This window comes from Anomalospiza imberbis, chromosome 1 (assembly GCF_031753505.1).
Source record: "Anomalospiza imberbis isolate Cuckoo-Finch-1a 21T00152 chromosome 1, ASM3175350v1, whole genome shotgun sequence".
NCBI lineage: Eukaryota > Metazoa > Chordata > Aves > Passeriformes > Viduidae > Anomalospiza > Anomalospiza imberbis.
Window position 1 is genome coordinate 66,092,942 of NC_089681.1, and position 27,196 is coordinate 66,120,137.

The 27,196-nt window shown below is 39.2% G+C and overlaps 1 protein-coding gene across 4 annotated transcripts in view; it reads left to right on the plus strand.

The window, feature by feature from the left end:
- The window catches only part of EPB41L4B (erythrocyte membrane protein band 4.1 like 4B), a 169,681-nt gene that overhangs the window by 100,778 nt on the left and 41,707 nt on the right, over window positions 1-27,196 (plus strand). For all 4 annotated transcript variants that reach the window (XM_068195520.1, XM_068195510.1, XM_068195531.1 and 1 more), the window contains 3 exons: window positions 1,469-1,584; window positions 11,353-11,478; window positions 22,500-22,567. In XM_068195520.1, the coding sequence (XP_068051621.1) occupies window positions 1,469-1,584; window positions 11,353-11,478; window positions 22,500-22,567 (310 nt within the window). The remainder of the gene's footprint in view (window positions 1-1,468; window positions 1,585-11,352; window positions 11,479-22,499; window positions 22,568-27,196) is intronic.

Genomic DNA, 27,196 nt, shown 5'->3' on the forward strand with positions numbered 1-27,196 from the left:
GGTGCTGCCAGATCCTTTCTTGGAATGAAAGCCTGGGATTGCCAAGACTTAATGCTGATTCAGGAAATTTATGCCTTTTGTAGGAACTCATTTTTTTGCCTTTTCTTTTGTTTGTTTTTGAGGTTGGGTTAAAAGGCTAAACTGTCCTGCTTGTCTTCCAGAGCTCTCCATTTAAACAACCAACCCCCCCCCCCCCAAGCTTAAAAATCTGTTTTAAATAATAGGAAACTTGAATAATTTAAATAAGGCACTTCCCTCTCCCCCCCCCCCCCCACCCCTTATTTTCTTTCTTAGGAGGAAATTAGAATGATTGTGTTTCTTAAGAAAAAACTGCCCATCATCATGTCTGATTTTATGGCTGCAGTAATTTATTCCCAGGGTATCAGAGTTTCACAGTCTCATATGCACAGAAGTAGCTGTGATGTGAGAAATGCTGAACTCTGGCAACACTAACTTGTGATGAAAGACCACCAAGAGGAGGTCAATGCTGATAGTGTAACCCTTTCTAGGGCATTATTACCTCAGGGTCTGATAATGTTTCACTAACACCCAGAAACAGCTTTTTGCTTATATCCCTGTAAGCTGGTTTTAGCCATTTGTCTCTAGTCAGCAAAGCCCTTAATGTATATTTAAACAGCTGAAGAATTAGATCTTGAGTGAGTAATATTTAATATTCTTAGGACAGCTTAACAACCTGATCCAAACCAAACTGCAGTCAGTGCAAGGTTTTTATTGATTTCAGTAGGCTTTGAATCAGACTCCACAGAACTGGATTGTTCCCAAGTGTTATTATCTAGAATCCATGGCAAGAAGAAATACAGGAGGACACAGAGATATGTTAAATCATCGTATGATGAAGTTTATTTTTCTCAGAGTACTTGCAAATACGTATATATAAGCCACAGCATCCCCAAGATGATGACAGAGACCATTTAGGGCTGCTGGAAAAAGTATTTTTTCCTTGTCTTTCTGTGTCAGTGGCTTGCTCAAAATCTCTGTTGACAAAGCACAGCAAATTCCTGACAACAGTCTTAAAGAGGCTGGCATATAAATAAAGATGTCTGAGAGAAGCCAAAAGCTATACTCTGATCTCTTTACACATCACATGTTTTGAGAGTGGCACCTTGGCTGCATAAATAATCCCTCTGCTGTCAACTAAGTTTTAGAATATAGAGGGGGTAGAGGCGGTGGGGAGGTAAGGAGAGAAATATCTAGCCCAAAGCTGGCAAAAGCTCTGCTGAAATGAAAGGATGGGTGAGAAGGAGGAGGGGGAGGAATTGTTTGCTAAATAGAAAAAGGCAAAATGACCCAACAGGCATAATTATGAAACATTTTAGAAGGTCTTACAGAGAAGATGCTTTGTCAACCGCCGTCTCTTCAAATGCAGTTGAGTATCTTGCTCTGAAGTTCTCTGTAGCTTCCCTTCAGACTGTGTCTTTTTCTTTCTTTCTTTTGGGCATCCTTTTAGAACTGAGCTCAGGACTTCCCCTTCTTTATGATGAAACTTCTCATCTGAAGAAAATAGAAACGGAGAGTATGAAGGTAGTTGGACCATGGCCAGCCCTGCACGTCAGCATGAACAAGGTATAGCATATACATATATATTTTTACATATATATGCCAGAGCACCTTTGTCACTTCATATTCAAAAGCTGCTGCTTTTTCACCTCCAATTCAAATCAACATTATTCTTCAACTGGCTTGCTTTTTAATCACCTCTCACCATCTTCTTATAGGACTGGGATTTGGTTTTTAGATTTAGCATTTCAATCAGCTTTGCCTTTTAAAATTTCAGAAGGTGCTGCAACAATGTTATGCTATAGTTTTAGTTCAGTTGTGAAGAGTTAGTCATCTAGGCAGCCTAGAGCTGTAAAAAAATAACAACACTTTAAGTGATAAAAAAAATCTTGTTTTTCTACATGAGGAGTCCCTGTTATGCCATAAACTCCCCCTGGCATCTGATGTTAGTGGGTGTTTTATGAGACAGTTTTTGCAGGGGTGGCCAAACAGCCATGTCCTGCTGTTTCTGCCAGAGATCAGCAAGTCAGTGGCTCCTCATATCCATGTGAGGCTAAATCCACTGTGCCTGAACTGGTATCCCTTGTTCTGAATCTGGACCAGGATCTCTGGTTTACAACCACACAGGTCCCGAGCTGGACCCTGTGAAGTCAATGAAAGCATTGCCACTGTCTTCAAAAGAGGTGGGTCCTGGCCCCCAGTGACTCTGTACAGACTTTTTAAAATAAAAGCGCTGTTTTGAGAGTTCTTTGCCAGTTCAAGGAAGAACTCAGTTGAGTTATTTTACCTTGCTTTTACAAACAGCCTTTTGTTATTGGTATTACTTCAAAAAGCATTAGAGAAATTAAAATCCAAGGGAACACAACTGAGTGCACCAAAAATACAAGCACAAAGGGACTATATATCTATATAGCAGAGTCTTTCTCTTCTCTGGATGAGAAATTCCAGGGGATGGAAGTCAAGGTTAAAAATCAGTGAGCCAGGTGTTTCTAATGCAAAAATTAAATATTTGATTTTTTTTCAACATTAAAGTTAATTGAATTTATTCTATAATGTAGGGGATTTACTATCATTAAGATTTCCTTGAACCATGTTCAGTGTTTGTCATAAGATTGTGGTGTAGTTCAGATATGGACTGCAGTCCTTATATGCCTTATTAATGTAGTCATGAACTAATGACCTGTGTCATGATTTTTGGGGATTTCTCAATGAACAGAGGAAGGTGGAATATTTTAGACTTTTTCCCACATCTATTTGGTTTTCACCTGTGAGGTGTTCTAATTTTGTCTAGCTCAAATGGGAATTAAAAAGATAAATCATAAAGTCAACAAACTGAGGTGAAATGGGAAAGTAGTCACCTTTCATTCCTATATGCATTTCTCAAGTTCATCTTCTAGAAATATTCTCAACTGGTAATAAGTACAGCTTTTTATAGGCAAAGCTTCTTAAGCGCTGACATAGTTTGCCAAAGGAAAATTCTCCGTCTCAGACTCATCCAATACCCAGGTCTTGTGAGAGGACTTGAGTAGTTCAGATGTGATTACTGATACTCTATCTGAATCCCAGTGGGGAACATTTGCTCAGGTGCAATGTCCAAAACATGCTTTAAAGGACTGTCCTACACTATTGAGCTCACTGAGAGCTGAGTTTGGCATATTTAAAGGGCAAAAGTGAAGATGTGAGAGGTCTCCCTCCACATTGACCACAGCACACAATTGGGCAAACCAATCTGACCTGTGCTCCACAAAAGGTTCAGATATGTGATCTTAATGTTACCCCTGTGATTTCAAAATTAGTAGATTTATGGTCTGTCTTCTTTCTTAAACTGAAGCTTGAAACACTTTGGTCCTGTATCCCACCATACTGTGCAAGTAATCCAAATATTGTACCTGCAACTTCTGCCTGATCTCTGATCCTCTCGCTCGTCCATATTCACTGCAAGTCTGTGGAGGGAGGACTCAGCTCTTTTGTAATTAGAGGTTTTCTTTGGCTTGTCCTGACAGCTCTAGAATCTTGTCCACAGTCAGATGGATTATTTATTTAAGGACTAATTAGCAGAACCCAGTATCATAACAAGTCAGAGCTTCACAATAAATGCAGCTGCACAGTAAATGCAGCCTGTGTCTGCTGTGATGAGTCTACCATCAGTCAAAGTTTAGCTGATGAAAAAGTCTTGTAATGAGCACCAAAAGCTGCTAAATGCTTCTGTTTCTGGCAGAAGCTCAGCAAAAGGCAAGGCTAGAGACATGGGCTGTCTAATGAAAACCCTCCCCTGGCAGTCATAGAGAGATTTGGGTTTAAGAACTGGGCAGCTTTCCCATTAACAGCATCTACTATGTGAATGCAAAAGAGGCCAGCCCTTCAAAATTTATTAAAATTACTGTTTTTAGCAATCTAAAAATTGTACATGCTCTTGAAACTGGCCCAGAGTCACCACTGGAAAGCATTTCAGTGATCCAGACCTTACATTACAGGCTATGGGTTGTGACCAACAAATCATTCTGAGGTTCTTTTGGCCTTTCACTTGTGGTTTCTTCTTCAAGCACCATTGTCTGATCTAGATTCTGGTGAAATATGTATACAGAACTCACAAAGCTAAAACAAACTAACAACAAGTCTCTGAGCTCTGAGCAGAGCCTGGAGTTGCCTCAGTAGATGACTTCTCCAGCGAAAGAGAGAGACATGCTGCAAATATTGAGCTAACCCTGGGCTGAAATGCTGTAGAGCACTGCCCAACAGAAAGGTAACAAGGCAGGTTAGACCAGATTGAGCAACCCCAAACTGTGACAAGAATTTTTAACTGAGAGTGGGGCCTTTAAAGTTCCTTTGGTTATGGTAGTTAACTAGCTACTCAGTCCAGCAGCAAACAGATTTCAATGAGTGTTCAACATGTCTAGTTTCTGGCAAAAAAAATGAAGCGTTAACTCCTCTCCTGCACCACTCCATTGATTTCTGGTCTACTAAGGGCTTTTTATGGCCTGCTCTTGCATCCTCCAAAATACTATGCTTGAATAATACCAGTGAAGCTGTTACAAAGCTGTTTCATTTACTCTGTTTTTGATTAAAAAAAAAAAAAAGGAACCATTTCCACATCTGTTGTGGAATCCCAGTTTTCACTCCCTCCCTTCCTGTTGCTAATTGTTATTTTTTTCAAGCAAAGTGCTTTCAGGCTGGAATTTGTCAGGCTTAATAATCGACCCATAGGAGAATTAGCAAGAAATTGGGTAAATTAGATTCTGCAGTTAATTAATTTGATTGTCTGCTACAGCAAACTTTGTCTCACGGGAATGATGAATGGATGGGTCCAGCCTCTTTTCCAGAGCTGTTTGGTATGGTGTACATGTCTGTCCACCTACTGAATGATGAAAGTATGTTTCAACTTGTGTTTCATGCCCTTTGGTGCTAGCAGACTCCTTAATCTCCAAGACAGACAATCCTAAGTGTTGTAGCTGTGAATATATTTCTGATTTTCTTCTTGGAAGCCTTTCATTAGAAAAATTTGTTCTCCCATCCCCCATTGCTTTGTATATATGTGTGTGTGTGTATGTGTGTGTATGATATAAAGCCAAGAATGTATTGTTAGCATTTCTGAAATCTTGAGTGTCTAGTAATTATTAGCCCAGCTGTAATTATTGCATAAAAATAAAGAATAAGAATACATTTCAAATTTTTTCTACCTCTTTTCCTGATGTTATGCTCACCCTTTCCCTACACCTGTGGGTCCTAAGGTTGGTGATTTAATTTTGGTGGGGGTCAGAGAATTATGATGGTCATAGAATCATGGAACCATTTAGGTTGGAAAAGACCTTTCAGACCATCGTGTCCAACTGTAAAACCAGCAATGACAAGTCCAACACTAAGCCATGTTCCTCAGTGCCGCATCTACACATCTTTTAAATACCTCCAGGATTGGTGACTCAACCACTTCCCTGGGCAGCCTGTTCCAATGTTCTCTCCAGCCATGTCCATGTTTTCTTCTTTTTTCTCACTCTACAATATATTTTGGGTCCTGTTGTGTGTTTTCAAACAAGCCTTTACATCTTGCTCTTTCTTCACTGGTCTACACATCTTCTCATTCCACCCAAATTTACTGTATGTGGTGGCTTTTATATATATATATGCTATATATTATGTCTTCACTCTCTTTATTGCCCCTAAACCCAATTTTGTCCAGGTTCAGGTCTGCACTTTAATTGGCCTTGGTGAGTTGTTTATAGCCATGGGTCCCCAGTGCCAGACTGTGGCCTTTGTGCTATCACTCCATATCAGCCCTCTTCTAGACCATGTTCTGTGTCTTCCCTTCTCAAAGCCCCTGTTTTTATGTCAGCCCTACATTGCTTTAAACTACATGTTTGTGCTAGAGTCATAAGTACCTTATTCTACAAAGAATACCAGTGTTACTGCTTTCTATATAAAATTATTGCTGCTACAGCTAAACTTAGTAGAATAAACCTGCAGGCAGATTGAGAAAGGTTCAGACAGAGGCAGCTAGATGAGCCTTAACATTTTTGCAAACTCTGCTCAGAACTTAAGGCCTTTTGCTAGCAGGGCAAAACTATATTATAGGACTGGCCAGCTCTATATTATAGGACTGCCCTGTTACACAGGTTGTCTGCTTCCAAATGACACCACCTGCAAAAATCTGTGGAAATACCTGCTCCCTGCATAACAGCAATGCCCAAAGCCACTGGGGTTCCAAAAATCATTTGTACTTTAAGAAAACCCACAAAATGAACCCATCTTTGTGATGTACCTGAGACTCTTCTGTGTGATAAACAGATTAGAGGAAATCCCAGGAAACACAGCTACCATGGTCCTCTAAGGCTGTCATAAAGCTCACAGTGACAGAGGTAGGATTTAATAGTATTGAGCAATAGCATTTTATAAAATAAATTTGATACCAAAAATTAAAGAGGTTTACTACGAGGATATAAGCATATCAAGATTTATTGGGAGTTATATTTTTCATTAGACCGACTAATAGCTAACCTGAGGAAAATATTCTGTGTCTGACAGCTTAATGAGGGGTTTGTTTATTTGTTTTTTCAATTGTACTTTTTTTCTAATAAAGAAGATGCAGTTTCTGCTTGTAAACTTTGCCTCAAATAAGAATGACACATAATTGTACAGGTCTGATCATTGTGGTATCTGTTCATAATTGGTGTTAGCTGTCACATGGTTAAAGGCAATAAATTTCCTGGTGAAAAAGAGGCAAAAGAGTCTGTAGATTTCCATGCACATTTGCAGATGTAGTTGAGTCCCAGGAAACCTCACTTAGCTAATGTGCTTTCAGATCCTATATATTTGTGTTGTTTTTGTTAAAATTTTGCCTTCTACTAGTAGTGATGACTAGTGACAAAAATAGCCTGCATTCCTAAAGAAAATATTCATTATATTCTTCAGTTCTCTCCATTCAAACACATGTTTTAAACATGCTGTTTGTCTAGGGAGAGGCTATCAATAAATTCACAAAGGCACAAGAAAATGAATCTTGCTCTTGGTACAAAGTTTGATGTGGAACAAAATGTGAACCTTTTAAAGCAGAACTTGGAAATGTTATCTACAGGAGTGGTATTGCTGTGTTTCATGCAACTATTTTTATATTCTGTATGTGTACTTAATATTCACTTAGCTTTGCAAACCAAAGTCAGTGTCATCATTATCTAACACTCTACAAATCTGCCTTCAGTTCTAGTATCAGCAAATGTAATTGAATTTAAAGCAAATGTTTAGGAGGAGAAAAAGCAAATGTAAGACTTCAGTTACAAAAAGAAAAAAATGCCTCTAATTTTATATGTGTATATATCTGAGCTTGTTTGACTTTTTCCATGCAATTCTCCAGTGTTCTCCTTCCATGGAAAAATAAAATTCTGCATTGATGGTGAAAAAAAGTAAATACATTGCTGTTAATGAGATCAGCAGAATTGGACATGGACAACTGGAGTGTTATCAGGAATCCTAATGGGTTTTTTCTTAATTTCTAAACCTTTTAGGATGAGTTTAAATTGAAATGCTAAGCAAGAATATAATCTCTTTCAAATGCAAGTTTGAATCTAGGACTTTCACTTGAAAGGGGCATCTAGGATTCTTTTGAATTGTGTCTAAAAAGTTATAAAATAGGAAGTTTCATTAACATCCTGCCATGCTTAGCATTGTAATCATTTCCAAATAGAGAACTCTGAGTGTATGAATTAAAACAAAATGTTAATAACTGCCAGCCTGGCTCAACAAATTAATACCTAGCTGCTCTCTTTATGCTGCGAGCAGTGAAGATTCTGGAAAGATAAAATTTCTTTATTATACAGCAAAATAAAGAAGAATACAGTTTTCATTCTTTTAGCAATAGTATGTGGACATTCCTAATGCAGACAGGTTTTAGATCTTTGATTTTCTTACAAACTAGTGAAATGAACCACAGAAGATTCTGCATGTTCTTTTGTAGCCATGAAATGTTTTATTTTCTTTTTCATTCTTGATGACAGTTATACTTTAGGAGTTAAATTGGGAGATGAACGAGCTTGTATGTAAAGATTAGTGGCATTAGGTAAAAATAGGAATTTATATAGATGTTTAGAAGTACTAATAGTCTGCGATAAGGAGGTGCTGCTTTGTTCTCTGATTATAGTTTACTTTTCATCTGGATCCTCAGTGCCACTGACTCTGTGTGTAATAGTCTCAGCTAATCAGCTGTGGGAGAGCAGAATTCAGCAATGATTTGCAATGTGCTACTCTGTGGCAGAAAAGACTGCCACTGCCAAGGCAGGCTGGCAAAGAAGTCTTTGACATGTGTTCAGAAGCTAAAGAGGGCATGAGTCAGTTCAAGCGCTCCCACGCCCTGTGTGTGGTTTGTGTGCAGTTGGCATTTCTACTGGGGCAGGGGGACTTGGTGGCCTTTGGCTGCTGGCTCAGCAGCTGCTGAGCAGGACAAGGCTGAGCAGCAATTTCAACAATGTCTGCTCTTCATGTCTGACCAGTCACTAAAGGTGCTGCTGCTCCTGTTGCAGTGCAAGCAAAGCAAGTTTTGCTTGCTTGAAGGTGAAACCCTTAAAGTGTGACCCAAACATGGACTAAAGCTGAACTGAATACCTAGCACTGGCTTCTGAGAATTGTGCACCTTCTAGCAGCAGCTTTCTCTTTCAGCCAGGTCAGCTACCATCAGTATTTGGACCTCTCAAGAATCTCAGTGTGGGACTTGCACATCAGATCTCACACTGAGTATCTCTGTTAAATGGAGTCATCTGCACAATACTGAATACAGCAGGAGATTTAGATCTTTTAAAGATTCCCAGCTATAGGGCAGCCCTGGGTCTTTTTCTCTTTCTCTTGGTCAGTGTGGGGAAATTGGGCAGTGGAAGAAGAGCAATAGGACTGAAAAATATCTATATCCATCTGAATAACAGAGGGATGGGACTTGGGAACATTTATTGTTATGAAACAAGCTTGTCTCCTAAACAAGCCTCAATTGTCTTGCTATAGCAAGTAAAATATAATTGTTTAATCTTGCTTGACTGAAATGTTATTTAATTAGTATACAGTGTTAAACAAAGGTGAGATTTTGCATGGCCTTTAGAAATGCCACTGCTTAATGTGTTGTTTTTTCTGCTGTTAGAAATCAATACACATGAACGTTGGCAGTAATAACAGCCTTTTTAAAATGGGTTCACTTTGTCTACCAAGAATATCGGTGAAGTAAAAGCTGTGCTTTCTTTACAAATAATTTTGTCCTTTTGATTATCTCCACTTCTCAGCTTCACTAGTGTCCCAGAAAAGACACCTATGGCAATCAAATATTTCATGTTTGGTTTGGTGGTTTGTTTTTTTTCATATACTTGCCAAACTACTGTTTTAATCAAGACTGAATAGATGACTAGAGTTCCATAAATTGCCCCAGCTAGACACTGTCACTTTTCATTTTATGTATTTTCTTTTTCCCTTAGGAGGATACTGGGGAGAATAGGAAGTCCAAATATATCTTCCTCTAAAAAAAGTAAATGTAGCTTGACACATAAACATGTAAGAATTATTAGAAATTTGGCAGAGGAAAAAAATCTCATGACGAGCAGTCCTTTAACAGACAGTTGCTCAGAATCATACCTGGCAGCTATGGAATTTTGGATGCAGAAGGTTGCTAGACCAACTTTGCTTACACATAAATATCTTGCAGTCTCAGCAGAGTTCTGCTAAGGTCTGGCTCTTTCCCTCCCCAGTGTTTGCTGAACAGTTTCCTCAGGCAGCACAATTGCTTTTGGAGTAACTTGCTTCACTTGCAGAAAGTGTTCCCTGAATCTTGATATTCCCATTTGTCTGTGCTTGCTTGAGGACCTGAGAAAAGAGTCAGTAAGATTGTAGTTACCATCAGCCAGTGGCATGCCATGAGGGAGGGCAGAAGGAAGCATAAAGAGACAGATTTTGAAGTTAAAGGGCTAATCATATGGTAATTTCAGTAGCAAAAAAATGATTGGTTCTGTCTTTAAACACTTGGCAGAGGTGAACCTTGAGGATCACTGGACCTGGCGTTCTGATGCATTGTACCTGTTTTGGCTGAAATCTGAATGACGGCATTGCATATCTGTTCTGTCTGGGTGTATACAACCACTCACCCTTCTCAGCCATGACAGCAGAAAATGAATGCACAATCTAGTCTCTTACTCATCTGTAATTCAAGTGTCACTTCCAGGAAGAATAGGGAAGTTTACAATGGCTGTTATGCCATTGCCCAATTATTCTTTAAAATATGTGACATATTACAGTTTGATTGTTGAAAAGTTCATGTTTACAATCCTGGTCTCATCATAATCTCTTTGTTGATACATTAGTCTTTCTTTTTGTTTTCCTTTTCTGCATGGGAAGTTTATTCATGTGGCATTTCTGGCATTTCTGCTGGATATAGTTGTCGCTGTAGAGCAGGACGGGAACGAAAATGACTCCAAATCAAAGGCAAAGAGAATGAACTCCCATTTATTTCAAATGCACCGCTCTATTTATAGAGAACATCATGCGGACTAATTTCATTAGTCTTAGAGTAAAAACACTCACACCATTGGTGTGCAGTGAATGACACATGGTGGCAGAACCTATCTATAAACAATGTGAACAACAAGATAGATTAGAGAATTATTTACATTCTTTCCCAATTGTCTCCCAGGCTCTCGCTTGGTTAGAAAACATTCTCTTTTTCTCTCTGACTGAACTGACAATATCCACATTTAGTTTGTTCAAGGTACAAACCTTTAGGTCAGGTTTGACCAGGGCACTGCACTAGCTATCCTGAGGCCAAAATTTCTGATCACTGCATAGGTAAAGGATTGATATCAGGTGGAAACAGCATCAGCAATGTTTAAAGATTTTTCTTTTCATTCTGATGAAGGAGATTTTACTTGTCTTGCAATTAAGTGGAGATTCCTTCACATTTCTCTGGTTAAACTTGCAAAGCTTTGCATTTTAAGGGTGGTGTAAAAAGCCAGTGTTCACTACAGTTGTGCTGTTTGCTCTTCTGCCTTCTGTGGGATATTTTGAGACAATGTTTTGTTTCCTCAGCGTGATCATAGGTTTGAATAACCACTCCAGGGCCTGGCTAGGCTTTTTAAATGTATCTTCATTCCACATCATTTTCTTGCTTCTATTACTCAGGCTTCCCTGGGGCTATTCTTGTATTGAACATAGTATCAAATCATTAAATATTTTGAAAACTTCTACGATGTATCTATCAGGGTATGAATATGGAAGTTTTAGCCAGTATTGCTAAATCAAGTTATTACAAGTAAAATTTAAACCTTTGATAATTTTATGAACGTATCTTTCTAATGTACTTCACTGCTTTTTTAATAAATACAGGCTGAAGACAAGAAGGTATCAGAAAAGACTCTTCATGCCCCTGTGTCACCTTCATCTGTACCTGACCATTTGAAGTGCAACATCCTCAAAGCTCAGGTGGAAGCTGCTTTTAGAGTAGGTGCCCAGGTAATCTGTGTTTAATACTCTGCTTTTTTAGTTTTTGCATAGCTTTCACCAGTTTTCCAAAATCCCATCATTCCTCCTGAAGAAGCACCTAATTCTTAGTCAAGTATGCACAGTGACATAGCATTCTCTAGCTATTCTGGCATTCTCTTCAGGTAACTCAAAATTAATAATATGGTGGAAGAAGGAAATTTATCCTAACTGACATGGTTAATACAGCCAGGAGAGGCTGAGAAAATAGGAAAGATGGCTTCAGGAAATCTCTGTTTTGTCACTGTAGCTTTTAGTTACTTTGTAGCTTAAAAAGAGTTCTCTGGAGTTTACTGAGGCTACCCACTACTCATGGAAACTGGGGTTAAGATTGTTCTAATGATAGTATCTATATATCCAAATTCAACCTTTATTTCAGGGGATGAGCTTTAGATGCCTGAGTGTGAAATATTAGCTAGTCTTTTGCTTTCCTACTTGATTCTGGGCTTTTAACTAAATTTTAAGCTTCTATTTTCACTGCTTGGTTGATGTTTACAATAGATACATCCTGTTTCAAAAATACTCTTTTAATAATGCCATACAACTGAAAACTGATGCTAAATAGCATGACTGTAAAAAGTTATTTTCCCGGTCAGAAGTTGGAATTTAAAATGTATGATTCTTCTTAAGTGAAATTTGTGGACAAAAGATAATGCCATTGGTGCCACAAAATAAAGCCAAATACAAAGTTTTAGGAAGAAAAATAGAGGTAGAAAGATTGTTATAATGTTATCCCAAGTTCCTGTGGTATCCTTGAGCACACTATTCTCTTTGAATACAAAATATGTTGGTATTTCCATTGCTTTGTTTCTTTTCACCAGGTCAACTTGCCCTGCAAAGGACTTTGTTAGCAATTAGCTTTGTGTATTTGTTGTTCCCTGGCAGATCTTTCCTTTGAGAGCTACATTACATCTGGTCTAGCTAGATCTAAGGAAGCATCAAAATTTTGTTACTCTGACTGCCTTAGATTTCAATAGCAGAAACCTGGCAGGATAAGGAGAAAAGAGTTGTTTGGGTGATTTTTCTTCTTTTCTTTTTTGCTTAAAGCAGTTCTCTCACTTCTCTGAACTCTGTGTTGTATCAGCTGTATTTTATGCAGCATATTTTTGCCCTTGGGTTTACCTTCTGTTTTTCCTGTGTGTTTTTTCTATAGGATGTCATGGTATACTTCACATATTTGTATTTTCTCTTGAATATGTTTAATGGTGATGTTTGACTGGATAGTTAAAGACTGGAAGCAGTGTGTGCTGCTGCATTCAGAATACATTATTAAGGCAATATAGGAAATGTGCTTAATGCATGCGTCTCTCAATTGACCTGCTCTGCCTTAATTTTTCAGTCTGAGGCTTTCCAAGAGAAAGCATCCTGGGTTGCTTTTTCTGCCATAACTATATTCTTTAACTGTTGCTGTGTTGTAAATAACTTTCAAAGCAAATTAAGCATTCCTCTTTTCCTTCTTGCCTGTGTTGTTTTTCACAAGGCTTTAAAAATCAAATTGGATTAAGTAGATGTCTGTGGACTTGGCCTCAATGAGAAAAATCTTCCTATTTCAGGGGAAGGAAGGTAAAGAAGACTGTTGCAATATAGCATTTATTGTGTAAAAATAATGGCATAAGGTTCAGTTTGAAATCCCTGAAACTTTCACTGTTAACAAAGTGTGGCTTAAGATTTATAGCCAGTAAAATAGGAAGTCATCTTAAACTTAGAAATACTCATTCAACTATCTGCTTAGCCACAAAATTGCCTGTGTAACTAGAGATGAGTTCTTCTACACTTGAGCTCCCCTACTGTCAATTATAAAAGATCAGATACATTGCAAAAATAAGCAGGCAGATAACAGACAGTGATCAGCTGTTACAGTAAGAAGCTGTGGCTACACAAGCACTGAAAAGGGTAGGAAAAATGGTCATGGTGAAGGAACCAGTGGAAACACAACATTTGTCATCTAGAATGTGTGAGAAGGGAAGGCAGCTACAGGAGGACCTGATAAACCACTGTATTAGATATCATAAACCCACCCAGTTATCTTCTCTACCTGCCCCCAACCCCCCAGACAACTAGCTGAATACCAATTGCTAAGCCATTTCCCCGTGGCAGTTCAGTCATCTTTTGGGAAAAGTGAGCTGGGATGGAATTACACTGCTGAGAGACACAGCATTCTTTTTCGAGGGAGCAGATAAGGAATAATTTTGTTCATGGAAGACAACTATTTAACTCTATATATTCCCCCAGGGCTGTGATCCTGCCCCTCTTTGACCCCATCTGACATATCTTGCTGCTCAGTGTATCTGGAGGACTAATGATGTTATCGTTTGCCCAATTCTATCTTTTGATGCCAGTTCCATATTATATCCCTGGGAAGTCTTGCCTTCTGGCCTTATTCTTAACATTCCACTTTCTCATCTCTTCTTTTTTGTACTGTCATATTTCAATTTACTAGGCAGCCAGAGAAAGAGGTATATCTAGGGTCTGTATGACACAGACTGTATTCCTCGACTTGTAAAGCAAGGCAGCCTTGCTTTTCCTCATGTAGAGCACAGTTATTCCCATATTTCATAATAGCACAAAAAAAAATAAAAAAAGAAGAAGGAAAAAAAAAGAGAAATTGCTCCTCTAGTTTGTAAAAGGAAGAAGAAAGAAACACTGTGTCTTACGCACATTGGTGTTTGAAAGGAAATGTTCTTCTAAGGGCCCCCAAAAAATCTGTGGTCTAACTCGTTCTTTTTGAAACTTCATGGGGCATCTTCATTATATGGTTATGTTTAAAAGCATGAGAAAACTATTGGTGCACTGTAGGATCACATCCAAAATTAACAAACTGTTGCTTGAAGTATTTGTAACAGCTCTCCCTTCAAGCAGTAGGAATATTTTCAATACCATATGTTACTAACATCAGGATGTGACAAGTTTATGAAAGCACCTCCTGCATGTAGTAGAAGAAGAAGCTGTTCCTTGTTAATTCGGAGAATGGAGTAAATGTTTGCAAATGGAAAATATAAGTTGGGACAGAAATTTTTTTGTAGCTTACTGGTTTTTTTTTTTATGGCAACTAGGCACCAACACAGGAGAGAGCCTTAGAAGTGAATGATTCCAGTGCTTACGATTTAAAAAATTAAACCAGGGGAAATGTTGCTAGACATTTGAAAATATATCCTGGAATATGATCTCTGTGCTTCTTCATTTCAGAATTGTGCCGAAGAGCTTATCACATTCCTAGGGGACAATACATCTCCCACAGTTATAGCCTTGAGTTAGAGACAAAAAATTTGTAAGGTTATGGTGCTGATGACTTAGCCCTACTTGTGGTTTAGAGTTATAGAGCAGCAGAAAACTAACATGAGTGAAGGTTTTTTTTTTTTTTTTATTTGATGAAGACAGGAATATTTATGTGCTACTCATCTAAATGCAAAATCAAACTGCAGTGTGCACAGGGATGCTGGAAACTGGATCTAGGAGCTTACTGCCATGGACACCACAGCTAGGGGAACCTGTGGTTTGCACAGGGCATGCCATACAGTTACCTGTAGGGAGAGAGCAAATGAGTAATGTTTCACAACACACCTCTCAAACTGTGCCACAGGGATCTGCCACCTTTTAGCTGACAGACTACATGTCACAGTTCCCACATAATTAAGCTCCAGGGGAGCCCTAAACACTGTGAAGCAACTGACTTTTTTTTTTTTTTTTTTTTGCATATATTCCAGGCTCTTCATTTGAGAGGTACTCATATAAAGCAGCAGTAAGGAGCTGTCAGAATACAAAAGACCAGCTCTCCCTAGCATTTAAAACCCCTTTGCAGCTTGCATGAATCAGTGCTGATATGCTGTGACTGGGCAGACATGACTTGTTGGTATCACAGAGTCCCTTTTGCCAAAAAGTTCATGGCCTAAGTGATGAAGGAAAGATACTTGAAGGTTTCAATTGCTATTTCTATCCATTTTGGCTTTGGACAAATCCTAATTATCCTTAAAATTAAGCACAGGGTCCTGAGCAATTGTACAGCTATCTCAGCAGGGCTTTTTATTTTGGCAGGCAGTGTTCTAGCAGTTTGTCATCCACAAGTGGTGTCTGTATTCTGCACCTGTTACCCAGGCTTTCCTAAATCCTTGGGTTGATGTGTGTCCAGCAGGTTAGCACAGGGAAGGATCCCTTTTCTCACAGATTTCTACTGCAGCTGATTTTTGCCTCACTCACATCTTCCTCTTGTCTGCAGACAAGGGAAGGCCAAGCTCATTCTGCAGGTACATTTTTGCAGTGCATTTCATAGAAGACAAATGGAGGTAACATTACTACTGAGATACATTATGGGTTGTTTGTGGAGAAAAAAAAAAAAGTGGTGAGAAAAGGTGGTTTGGAGCTGCAGGGTCCTTACAAAAGAGCATACAAAATCCCATTTATTTCTCCCTTTTCAACCCCAATGGAAACACTTGGCCAGGGAGAGGTATCTTCAATCAGCCAGGTTTGGGTTCTCAAGCCATTGATTCCCCTGCCTTGGTTCTCACTAAACAAAGGGACATTTAGGCTGAACAAAGGGACGTTCAGTCCTCTAACTCCTTTCACACTCTAACTTTCTTGACAAGCCTATACACATGTAAATTTTTAGGCCAGGTCGATAGCCATCTCTCTCTTTTTTCTCCCTTTCCTAGAAACAAGTACAGGCCTAATATCATGTAGTTTTGCCTTAAGTATTGCAAATATGTGAGTAAGTGCAGGTTGTCTGTGTTGTTTAGAGTTGTCTTGAGGAAAGGACAGGTCTGTAGTACAGAAAAATACCTCAGGTCATGCAGGATACCAGTGTCATCCTGTGCTCTCTACATAGATGCAAGCCATGGCTGCAATGTAAATGAGATTGGCATCTATGCATTATTTATGGTAGAAAAGGTGCATAAGTACCAGTCTGTCATGGCTACATTTTTTGATGATTCTTTGTCTCTTTTAGTGTTGTGCCTCCTTTAAGGAAAGAGTCAAGTGTAAGGATTTGTCATCTTCAAAGTCCAGTTGCTTTTGCCATGTATTTCTAGAAAGAAATTCCCTGTCTTTATGTAAGCTGGGTCTTTGGAGTTTTATTCACTTAAGGAGATCTGGATTCAAGCCCTAATCAGGTCATGAATGAAAATAGAGTAGGTGAGGGGAAGACACTTGAGGATTTATAATCATATGCTATCTTTCTTTTAATAGGACTTAAACAAATCCTTCTGGATACCCAGAGGAATTCTCAGCTTTCACTAGATGTTGACTTAAGTACCTTGATAGGATCAGCTTTTCCAACATTTTAGGCTACTTCCATCATGAACTAGTTGCTGTTTGCTTCTCTCTCCTCCTTTCCTCCCTCTCTCCATCCGTCCTTATTCACAGCACCAAGCTACTACACAATTTGACAATCTTTGCACAGAGATCAGAACTGAAATTATGTGAGCCTAACAGGTCACAGCTGAGGTGTTCAGGCTGTGGGGGAAGCTTCCACAGCTCCTTATGTACACGGTGCCTTCCTTGCTAAAGCTGTTGCTGTTAGTCACCCACTTGGATGAGCAATAACCTCACTGTCAAGTTTCAGACTAGGTGAAAAGAAGCAACTGCTCTGGGACTCTCAACTGGAACAGCAGCAAGTGCAACATCACATCAGTTATAATTGTTCATAACAATGGAATTTAAAAATGGCTCAGCTTCAAATTCTCTGTGTTCGGTTGCTATGTCGAAACAGGTTTGCTCAACTTAAAAAGTGAGGCTACAGGAATTTGATGGTTCCACAGGTATAAGAATACAAGATTTTGATTGTGTATGATGAATATATGATACATGGCAGCTCATTAGAAGTGTGTCAGCAATGATACCTCAATATCAGGGAAGGAATTGAGGAAGTGATATGGCAGCCTTGCTGGAGGTACAGAAGGGGAATGAAGATTTATATAAACAGAATATGGGAACTGATGAGATCTTCAGTTTATTCCTTGGGATAGTGGAGGGAAATGTGGCAGTGGTGTCACAAGACTCCCAGAGCTGTGGAAATGTCAGTTCTGTCTCCTCTCTGGCGTGACTCTACATGCCAGGACATGATGAGACAAGTATTGTTAATTGCTTTGATGTGTAAGAGCCCTGCCATAGCCCATGGTGCCAGGCCTTGTTCAGAAGGGAAAAAAAAACCAGAGTAGTCTGTTCCCAAGAGACATAAACATCATGCTTTTCTGCCTGAAAAGTTGCATTTGACATATTAAATCACCAAGGTAGGTTTACCTTGGCAGAACATTCTTCCTGATGACATGTTCCTTAGGCTGTATTATCTAATGAGATCAGCCAACATTTGGCATAGCTGACAAAATGATTAAATTATTGATAAAGAGTTGAAAAATTAAATATTATTCAGGCCTCCTTACCATCATTACAGATTCAGAAAGAGCCAAGATAGAGAAGTATTTCCAGGCCACTGCAGTGAGAGTCATTCCTTCCTTACCTTTGAAGATCTCCAAACATGTGAAAGCTGTGTTGCTCTCCCTTCCCTTCTGCAACTGAGAACTTTGTGAAATTGCCAAATAAGAGCCATCATAGGTTTCCTATGAGCCTTCTAGACCCTTGTCTTTCTAGACCCTTGTCAGATGAGAACCTGGCACTCTCCCTCGGCTGCAGTGATCTGATTATTCATGTAGTTTATTTGCTTATCCAAGGTGCTCCTATTTTGGATCAGTAGAGGTGAGAGCCGCAGCAATTTCCCTTGTGAAGGAGGAGAGATGCAGATGATCCTAGTTCCCCATGGTGCTTGCTTGAGGCATGAAGGAACACTGTGCCTTGCACAGTGCCCCCCTGGCAAAAATCACAGAAGGCTGCACCCAAAGTTCTGTCTTTACTGTATTTTCCCTCTTGGTACATGCTTGGTGCATCCAATTCCCATTTTAAGGTTCTGTCCTTCATTACCCTGGGGCTAACTCTTTCTTCAGAAGAAAATCAAAGGAGCTGCTGTTCACTAGGCAAATCCAGCCACCAGGGCTTATGAATTCATGCATGGGATTACTCTCATGGGCCAGAAAGTGTTCCCACATCCTCTAGAAAGCTCAGCAGAGTCTGGTGTAGCATCCCTGGAGCATCCACTCCCTCTCTAAAGCTCCAAAGGACCTGGCTGTCGAGACAGCAGCAGGGATTAGCACTGCTCATGAGTTGACTGAAAAGCACTCTGAAAACTCCCAGCTGCCCATAGATAGATGGCTCAGTGAGCTGTGGGCAAAATTTAGTTACTTTTCTCCCCTTTTCATCCTTTGGTGAAACTGTTTCTTAGCAAACAACTGTGAAGAGAGCCTGTACAATGGCATTGCTGCCCAGTCATATTTCTTGTCCCTAAATAGTATAAAGTAATGCTTAAAATTATAAAGTAATTCTTTGTTTCTAATATCATCCAGAAAGTTAATGGCATATGAAAACAGAACATTAATGATTTTTCTTTTCCTCTGGGCCTGATGCAGATAAAATAAGAGTATGGCATTGTGTGGATGGATTATATGGATCAATTTATAGTTTGGTTTGCAGTCTGGTAGCCAGAGGAGTAGCTTGTTTCTCTTTGGGTAATTATTAAATGAATCTGCTTCTGTATAAATTGGGCTTCCAGGTCAGCTATGCCCTGAAATCTCTCCCTCAGAGTAGCAGCTTCTGTGGGAGGGGAGATTCTGCCTTAGTTAAGATCTAAGCAGCCCCATGTTTGCTTCTGCCTCTGTCTTTTATACACAGCTCAGTGCTGGGCTTTCAGTGGGTGAGAGCATCTGCCCAGCTCTGTGTGTACATTCCCTACCAGGCACCTCCTGCAACCCTTGGCTAAACCCCCTTTCTCCATTGCTGAAAGGCATCTTGCAATGGAAGCCCAAATCCTGGCCCCAGCAGGTGCACTTGTTTTCAAATGAAGGCAAGCCATCTGGGAATTACATTGCAAGGGCTATCAACAAGCAGAACCCTTGTTCTACAGTCATGTCTTTTCAGTAAGGCTGAGAAAGCCCTTCTGTGATTAGTGAATATGATTTGCAGTGTTAAGAAGAAAAATAAAAGCAACAGGCTGCCAGTTGATGACTTACTGACCTCATTCTGAAACAAGCAACCCAAAAGCCAATAATCCCCCAGGTGAAGCAGGGGCGGTACACTTTCTGACAGTTGAAGCCTTTTGCAGAAGGGTTTGCAAGTATAACATTTTCCTATGTCTGTTCATCCACAGATAGGGAGAGGCATAAGGTGAGAAGAATGAGCCCATCCTTGTTAATCTGTACTTGCCAATGCACACCCATAGCACCCTGAGGGCTGGCCTCACCACCTGAGGCTGTTCAGGCTCCCCCATTTCTTTGCATGTTCCCTCTCTCTTTACAATTTAGAGTGGGATTACTTGCTTGCTGGTCTGCAGTGCTTATTTGTGGGTACAGGAGTATTCTTTGATCTTTAAAACATGAGCAATAACGGAGAAAAATTAGTACCAAGAGAAGAAATTCCTCATTGATAGAGGATGATGGTCATACTGCTTAGGAATATTTGACTTCCTGAGATGCAGGCTTAGCCTTCCAATGAAGAGAAGAAAAAAGAGAGAAATAACGTAGTCACAGAGCTGAGAAGCAGCTCTGTGGTCTAACACGGTAAAGCCCTCTCAGCTGGCTAATGAGATCCATGGTTTATTGCATTTAAGTAGGTGGAATTTTAATAATTTCATGGCTGGTCACAACCCCTGCATTACATTTTTGATACCTGTAATCTCTTTTCTATTGTTGTGTTCAAGTGCATCTTAAAATGCAGATCAATTAATTTGGTGAAAATTGGAATGAACTAAAATTTATAGTTTTAAAAAGTAACCAATTTGACATATAATAAGCAGCTAGCTTGACAGTCTTAACAATAAAATGTTGCTAAGACATCAGTGTGGAAGAAGAGACCTTGTATTAGGTTTCTGACAGATGGATCCACATTTACAGATTTCAGAAACCAAACAGCTTTGTAAAAAACATTGTAATTTCTGAAGAACAAAGAAATATTGCTTCCACTGCTCAGCTATGCCAACAAAGAATGATTTTCAATGCTTTCTCCCAAGTCCTTAATTTTTTTTCTTTCATTTCAAGAAATCAATAGATTTTGAATAAACATTGTGCTAGACACAGCTACTACAAGACTAGTAAAAATGTTTTCTAAAGCTGAGATGAATTTCTTAAAGCTACAAGTTTATTAAAATTTTAAAATTGCACTCCTGATCCCCAAATGGTTTATGATGTGACACTAATTCACTGAAAACCTTAGCAGCAAAACATTTGGTGGCTGAGTTACAATTATGGTGGTGTTGTGATTATGTCCCACATTTATCTGATTCCTTAATTTCTGGAGTGTTTGTGCAGGACTGAGGAAACCTCTGCCTGAGGGAGATTAAACCCAAATATGTAAGGGCACTACACTGGAGTGGAGCTTCTCCAGTAGCTACTGTTGATCCTGTTCTCCTCCAAGTACTCTAGCTGTAAACCAGCTTCCTCTGTGTAAACTAGACCCCTAGGAGAGGGATAAACCTGCTGATGAGGGTCAGAGGGTCCCCTCTCTGCAGATGGGGGCTTTGGTATCAACATACAAGGTTCAACAATTCTAATAGGAAGGGATGAACGTCCTAGAAAAGGACTTGTCTCAAAATGCCCTCTAACCCATCACTTCAGGTACTCACCTGGGCTGGAGAAGACCCAGAACAGAGTTCACTTTCTGTCAGGCTCCCAGTGGTTCCAGTTTAATTGCCCATACAGTTAATTGTGTGTACAAGCTGGAACAGTTCCTTCCCACCATGGCTGATGATCTGGTAAATAATGATCTAGGAAGTGGCAATAAGGGTTCTGTTCCCTCTAGCACAAGGGGAAAATAAACCCGACACTATCACAGCTTGGGTGATTTCCCCAAGCATTGAGTATCCCTTCTGATATTTTTTATCTTAGTTCATCACTAAGGTATAGAAGAAACTCAGCTGTGATTTTGTTTCCTTTTCTTATGAGTACCCACAAATGGAATATATCAAATTTTATTGAATGGAAGTTCTTATGTAACATTACAACATTTTTACATGTCTGTAAAATCCTTTGATTTGGATTTGATGGATTTGAAGAAATCTGTTTCATCCTTTTTTAAGAGGATTAGACTGACACATTTAATTTCATTTGATCTGGACCTACGGCCTCGAATTACTGTGGTTCAGATACTGAACACTGACAAACCACTCTGTTGTGGGACTATTTCAGTACCTTTCTGTTCATGTAGCGGGTGCAAATGTCACAGTCTAAGAAGTCCCTGACTGATTTGGAAATACTCTTGTCTCTGTAGTCAGTATTTTCTGTAGTGTCCTCATACTGGCATTTACACATGGATTGGGAATTCTGCATCTCAGATGAAGAGTATATCAACACCTGCCCAGACTGGGCATTTCCTAGGTAATAAAGCAATTTCCATGTAAGTTATTTTGCAATACTAGTATTTTCAAATCAACAGATGAGAACTGCATATGAGAGAGAAGACTGTAATTTAGCAGAGAGCAGTAGTGGGTGAGATTTTCTGTGAATTGTGCATACAGTGTGAATATATGTAGGGGATCACATTTTTCAGTTAGGTTCCAAAAACTGAATGAAAAGTTGGAATCATTATTTCAGAATAAATATTTATTCTACTGCAATTGAAAAGACAGCTCAATTACAGTATGCTTGTCTGTGTAGATTTTGTATGATTTCTGCTCAAGTGCTTTCTGGAGGAGCCATAAATGTCAGTGTTCCTTTCTTTTTCCTCCAGTACCAATCTCTTCCTTACACTATTTCCCTGTACATTGTACATTGTTGCTCATCACAGTGAATCTTAGCGGTAGGAGATGAAAACCCAAAAAGATCGTGTCTTTTAAATCTGGACAGTGTAGACATTTTGGGTACTGCAGTTTTCTGAGGTGCTTACAGGAATATTTTTTTAATAAACAGTTGTATTATCCTAAGTGCATGGACTTTGTACTAAACTTTGGCTCCTTCTTTTAACAGGCTGTGAAAGAAGAGACCTCTTTTGTAAATCCCAGTAAGACCTCCAGTCTGCAGGACCCTAATGTAAGGTCTGTTGCTTCTTGTCTGTAGGGGAAGCAAAAAATTCATGTATGATGTAATGAGGCATTTCCCAAACATTTTTTCAACTTGTTGTTACAGTTCAATTTGCTCATCTCCAGGTTGCTGTGTAAAGTTCACCATGCAATGACCTGAGGAGAAGGTGGCTGTCAGAACAGTGCTTATTTTATGCATACGCATCAGATTCATTTTAAGAATTAATAAAAGCTCAGCTTTAAAGATCAGATTGAGTGTATCTATTTGAATAAATGACAAAAGCTCAGGGTAAGAAATCAGGTCTAGTGACAATCTTAGAAAAGCTTATATAAAAATAAGTCATTTTCATAACTTTTCTATAAGAAACATGCTAGGTATCCAAACTGGAATATTCTTGTGTCTGCATTTTCCTGATTTGTGCAAGGTCTTTTCTTTCCAGAAGAAGAGGCATTTAGTCTTCAGAATAATGGCTCATTTGCTGACAGTCGTGACTACTTTTGATTGTACTTTTCTTCTGTTGATAGAGGATAATAGTCTTTCTTTATTGGAGTGGCCATTTTGAAGAGGCATATTAATTGTAAACATTATTTGAGTGGCACAGTATGCTGTCTTCCAGCAGGTGATTAGAGAAGAGGTTACAGCAGGAGCATTTGGAAATCACCTGCCTCTATGTGTCTGGTAGTTCCATCACTTTGGACTATCTTCAGTGTTGAAATCTGAGGGGAGAGTTTGAGGGAAAAATATTGTGGATTCACAGCACGGCTGTTAATCAGCTAATTACACCACTGTATCTGTTTTTTATATGTTCATGTATATGAAATGTGCATATGTGCTGGAGCACTAGTCATCTCATGATTTTATTTTCTAACTTTTGGGTGGTGATTCTTGCAACAGAAAACAGACATTTAATCACCTTATAGAAAAATCTAGTTGAGGGGAGTAATGAATTATATTTGAAAAACTAAGTAATTTTGAACTCAAAAATTAACAGTTATAGTTGGGAAAATTTGTCAACTTTTTTTTCAAATGTGTATTTTCCCTACAATGTAGGGAATCTGCACTAGCCTTCAAAAACCACTTCATTCAGAATTCCTTTTTGACCAGATTGGGCTAGCAGAGTTGCTGTGTTTGCTTAATGAAAGCAGCTACCTAGAGAAGAATGGTGGGGATGGTTGGTGGTGCTGAGGCAGGAGGAGAGATGAGAGGCGATGCTATTGCCTCCCATGGCAGCTCCTGGCTTGCTTGCAGTGCAGCTGTGATTCCCAGTTTCCCAGTCTCTTATCTCGGGATATCTTGCAGAGCTGAAATGTCTCACCTGATAGGCCATGACTTTCTCATTTGTTTGTCCAAGAGGCTGTAAAATCTGTTTGATATTTAGAATCACCCATTTTTCCTCTGTGCTGTCGCTCTTCTTAGACCTGCACAAAACTTTCTTGAGAAATTATTTTCTTTCTTAAGAAAACTCATCACATACATTGCACAGTGACCTATTTCTTTGTTTAATTGGAAGGGGTTTCATATGTTGTCTCTGACACAGCACTTTGTTGGTTTGCTGTCACTTCCAGAAGCAGTTCAGGAGTACCTAATTTGTATATCCCTGTGTTACTGGGAATGGGGCTACAGACTTGTTTTCCTTAATCACTTCTTCTGAACTTCTGCATAACATCCGTAGAAAAACCTTTTTACTCCACATTTTGGAATAGGTTCTCTCCTGCTGCATCATGTTGAACTGTAAATGAGTGGTGTGCTTTGTAAAGTGCTTTTTTAGTAAAGTACTAGTCAGCATGAGATCAGGTTGGTAACCTGGCTGCAAAGCAAATTTCACTGGTTTCTTTCTCACACATCCAAGCTTATAAAATTGTAAAAGTCACTTTGGAGTTCTTGGTATGCAGCGTTCTGGTATATATTTGTCTAATATTTATTTTTATCTGTGTTATGTCAAGCATCATTTCCTCTGCAGTGAGTTGTACCAAATGAAATGGTATTCCTTTATTGCTGTGTCCTGAAGGTGCACATATACAAGTAATCAATGCTCAGGGATAGACCAGTTTTAAGGGATAGACCAATTTTAACAGCCTGCATTTCAAAACTCAGAGAAAAATGCAAAATAAATCCAGTGTCTAACCATTTTCTTTCTCCTTCAAGCAGCTACCCTTTCTGCAGGGCTATATGCACCTTTGCAGCCAGCCAGAATGTGATCTATTTGCAAATAACATTCTCTATAATATCTGTCTTGTGGAATTTGATGGACATAAATGAGCCTTCACTCTGCTAGGAATTGCATCTGAGTAGAGCCATGGGTTAGTTCATACTGGGAGACAAATTGACTGGGAGCTTTTCTCTTCTCTTTAGCGGAGGCAAGCAAAACAAGCCTTGGTAAAAAACCCTTCCATGTGGAATATATATTTTTTCCTTGCAAATACTCATGGAGACATTTCTGTAAACAACACCTCTGAATCTTTGAGGACTCTTTTTGCTGAAATATCTTGCCCGTTGAAACCGGTAGCTTTCACAGCTTTTTAACAATACTCCACTCTTTTCATGTGAGGGATTTATAGCAGGGACAATGACTTTGTGTATTTTTCACACTGATAACTGTACAAAACACTACAAAATTCTTTGTTTTTTCAAAACCCAAGACATAGGGAAATTCGTTCAGGCCTGCTAGTAAGCAAACATATGTAGTTTTGAGCAGTAACTGAAGCATAAATTGTTAATAGGGAACTAGAGGGTGACAGAGGAGGGCAGTAGTGGTTGTTTGATTAAAAAAACTGTGCTCTCTTTGCTACCATTTTGTCTGTTCTTCCATTGCTGTTCTGAACATTACACTTTTAATGAATTAACTGCTTGGATATGGCCTGTAATCTCCCATAGCAATTATTTTAGCATCTGCCATGACTGACTCAATTTGGCTAACAATTGCTATAGCTCTTTGTAGAATTAGTTCTGGTTCAACTAGTAATTACTCATATGTCTGTGTGGTATAGCCACTTTTCCTACGAGTCAGTCCCCAGTCATTTTCTTGGGCATAGCCCCAGGATAATGTTCTACTTATGGAAAGTTGTCATGTATCAGACAGTTTATCCACCTGTTTTCCGGGTCTTCTGGCAAACTTCTTCTGAACACTTCTTCATGTAAGTAATTTTAAAGATGAGGAAGGGGGAATCAGAGCTGAAGCTGAAATAGCACTAATTTTTCAGTTTTCAGGAGGGGAAACCTTGTTAAATTTGCTCTGTCATTTGGTGCACAGGCTGGAATTGCAAGGTCATCTCCTGATCTTGCTGTTAATTGGTAACCTCTACACAACAGATTAAGCTGCAGGAGGATGTGGGATCACAGCAGATTGCAGTCCTCTCTCACTCTTTGCTTCTGGAGAGCAGTCCTGCATGTTTCTACAGGTTTTCCTCCTCAGGATGGGATTTTTTTTTTCCTCCCAGACTGTTTCAAGTGCTGGTTCCAACATTAAATGATGGAAAAGCTGGTGCTTCAGTAACCTAATACACACTGCAGCGTTCTAGCTTACATGCTCTTTAATCCCCCATTAAGACTGATAGAGGGCACTATGAACTGGAACATAGTTGTAAATTCCCCTTGGTGACCCTGCTGCTTTGCTGATAACCTGTAACAGAGCTGCAGATCTGAACAGTGGCTACAGGGAAGTTGGATGGTTGCCTCATGTTGATCCACCTGGGCTGCGTGTGACAGAGTTCTCAGCTGAACAAAGTCAAATGAGAGCAGCTAACAGGAAGGGAATTTCTCTAGCAAGTTAAATAGGAGAGCCATTAATTACCTTGATAAGACACAGGAATCCTCTGAAGAGGAGTCAGATCTTTCTTTATAACAACTCGGTTGTAACAGATCTGAAAGCACACACACTTTCTCCAACACCAAAGTAGCATGTACTCTATATGTATATACTAGTAACTATATAGCTGGGCCGTATACATTTTGGACAAGGCAGAAGAGAACATTGGTTTTTGGAAGAAGAAATACCTGGGGGAAAATGTGTTATTTATGTATTTGCTTTTTTTTTTTACTTTTTTGTTTTGCTTTTAAAATTTATTTCTTTTTATACTGCCTGTGTTGAATCAAGAAGAGATACAGTTAGTTTGCAGTTACCCCTTCACATGGTGAGGCATGCTTTGTTAAGGCATGTAGGAAAAATGTATTTGTGTCAACATGGGGTGAGTTTGGAATTTGTAATGGCAGTCATTTTGCCAGGATTTTTAATAGTACTTCTTTTGGGATGTAGGCCCCAAGTGTACAAGGGAAGAAGTGATCATATCAGCCCTTTTAAAGGCCAACAAGAGGAATTAATCTTACAATAGAGTTAAAAAAGCCTTTCCAACAGGTCAGTTTCTTTTTTAGTATTGTAAAAGAACCTGTCATGGTGGCAAATGATCCAGAAGGGATTATGAGGAAGCAGCAGAGGTATTTTCCCATCTGTTAGAGAATTCCTTACACTCAGGTATCTGTCTCTGTGTCCAAATGGAAGTGTTGAGGGAGAAGTGTTGTGGGAGAATTTGCTGATTAGATATCTAATTTAATTCGCATTTGAGATTACTGAATGTTCTTATTGTTTTCATAAGCCTCTCATCCCCTGCCTCTACCAGCTAGGGGTTTTTGTATTTGATTCTTTTAGC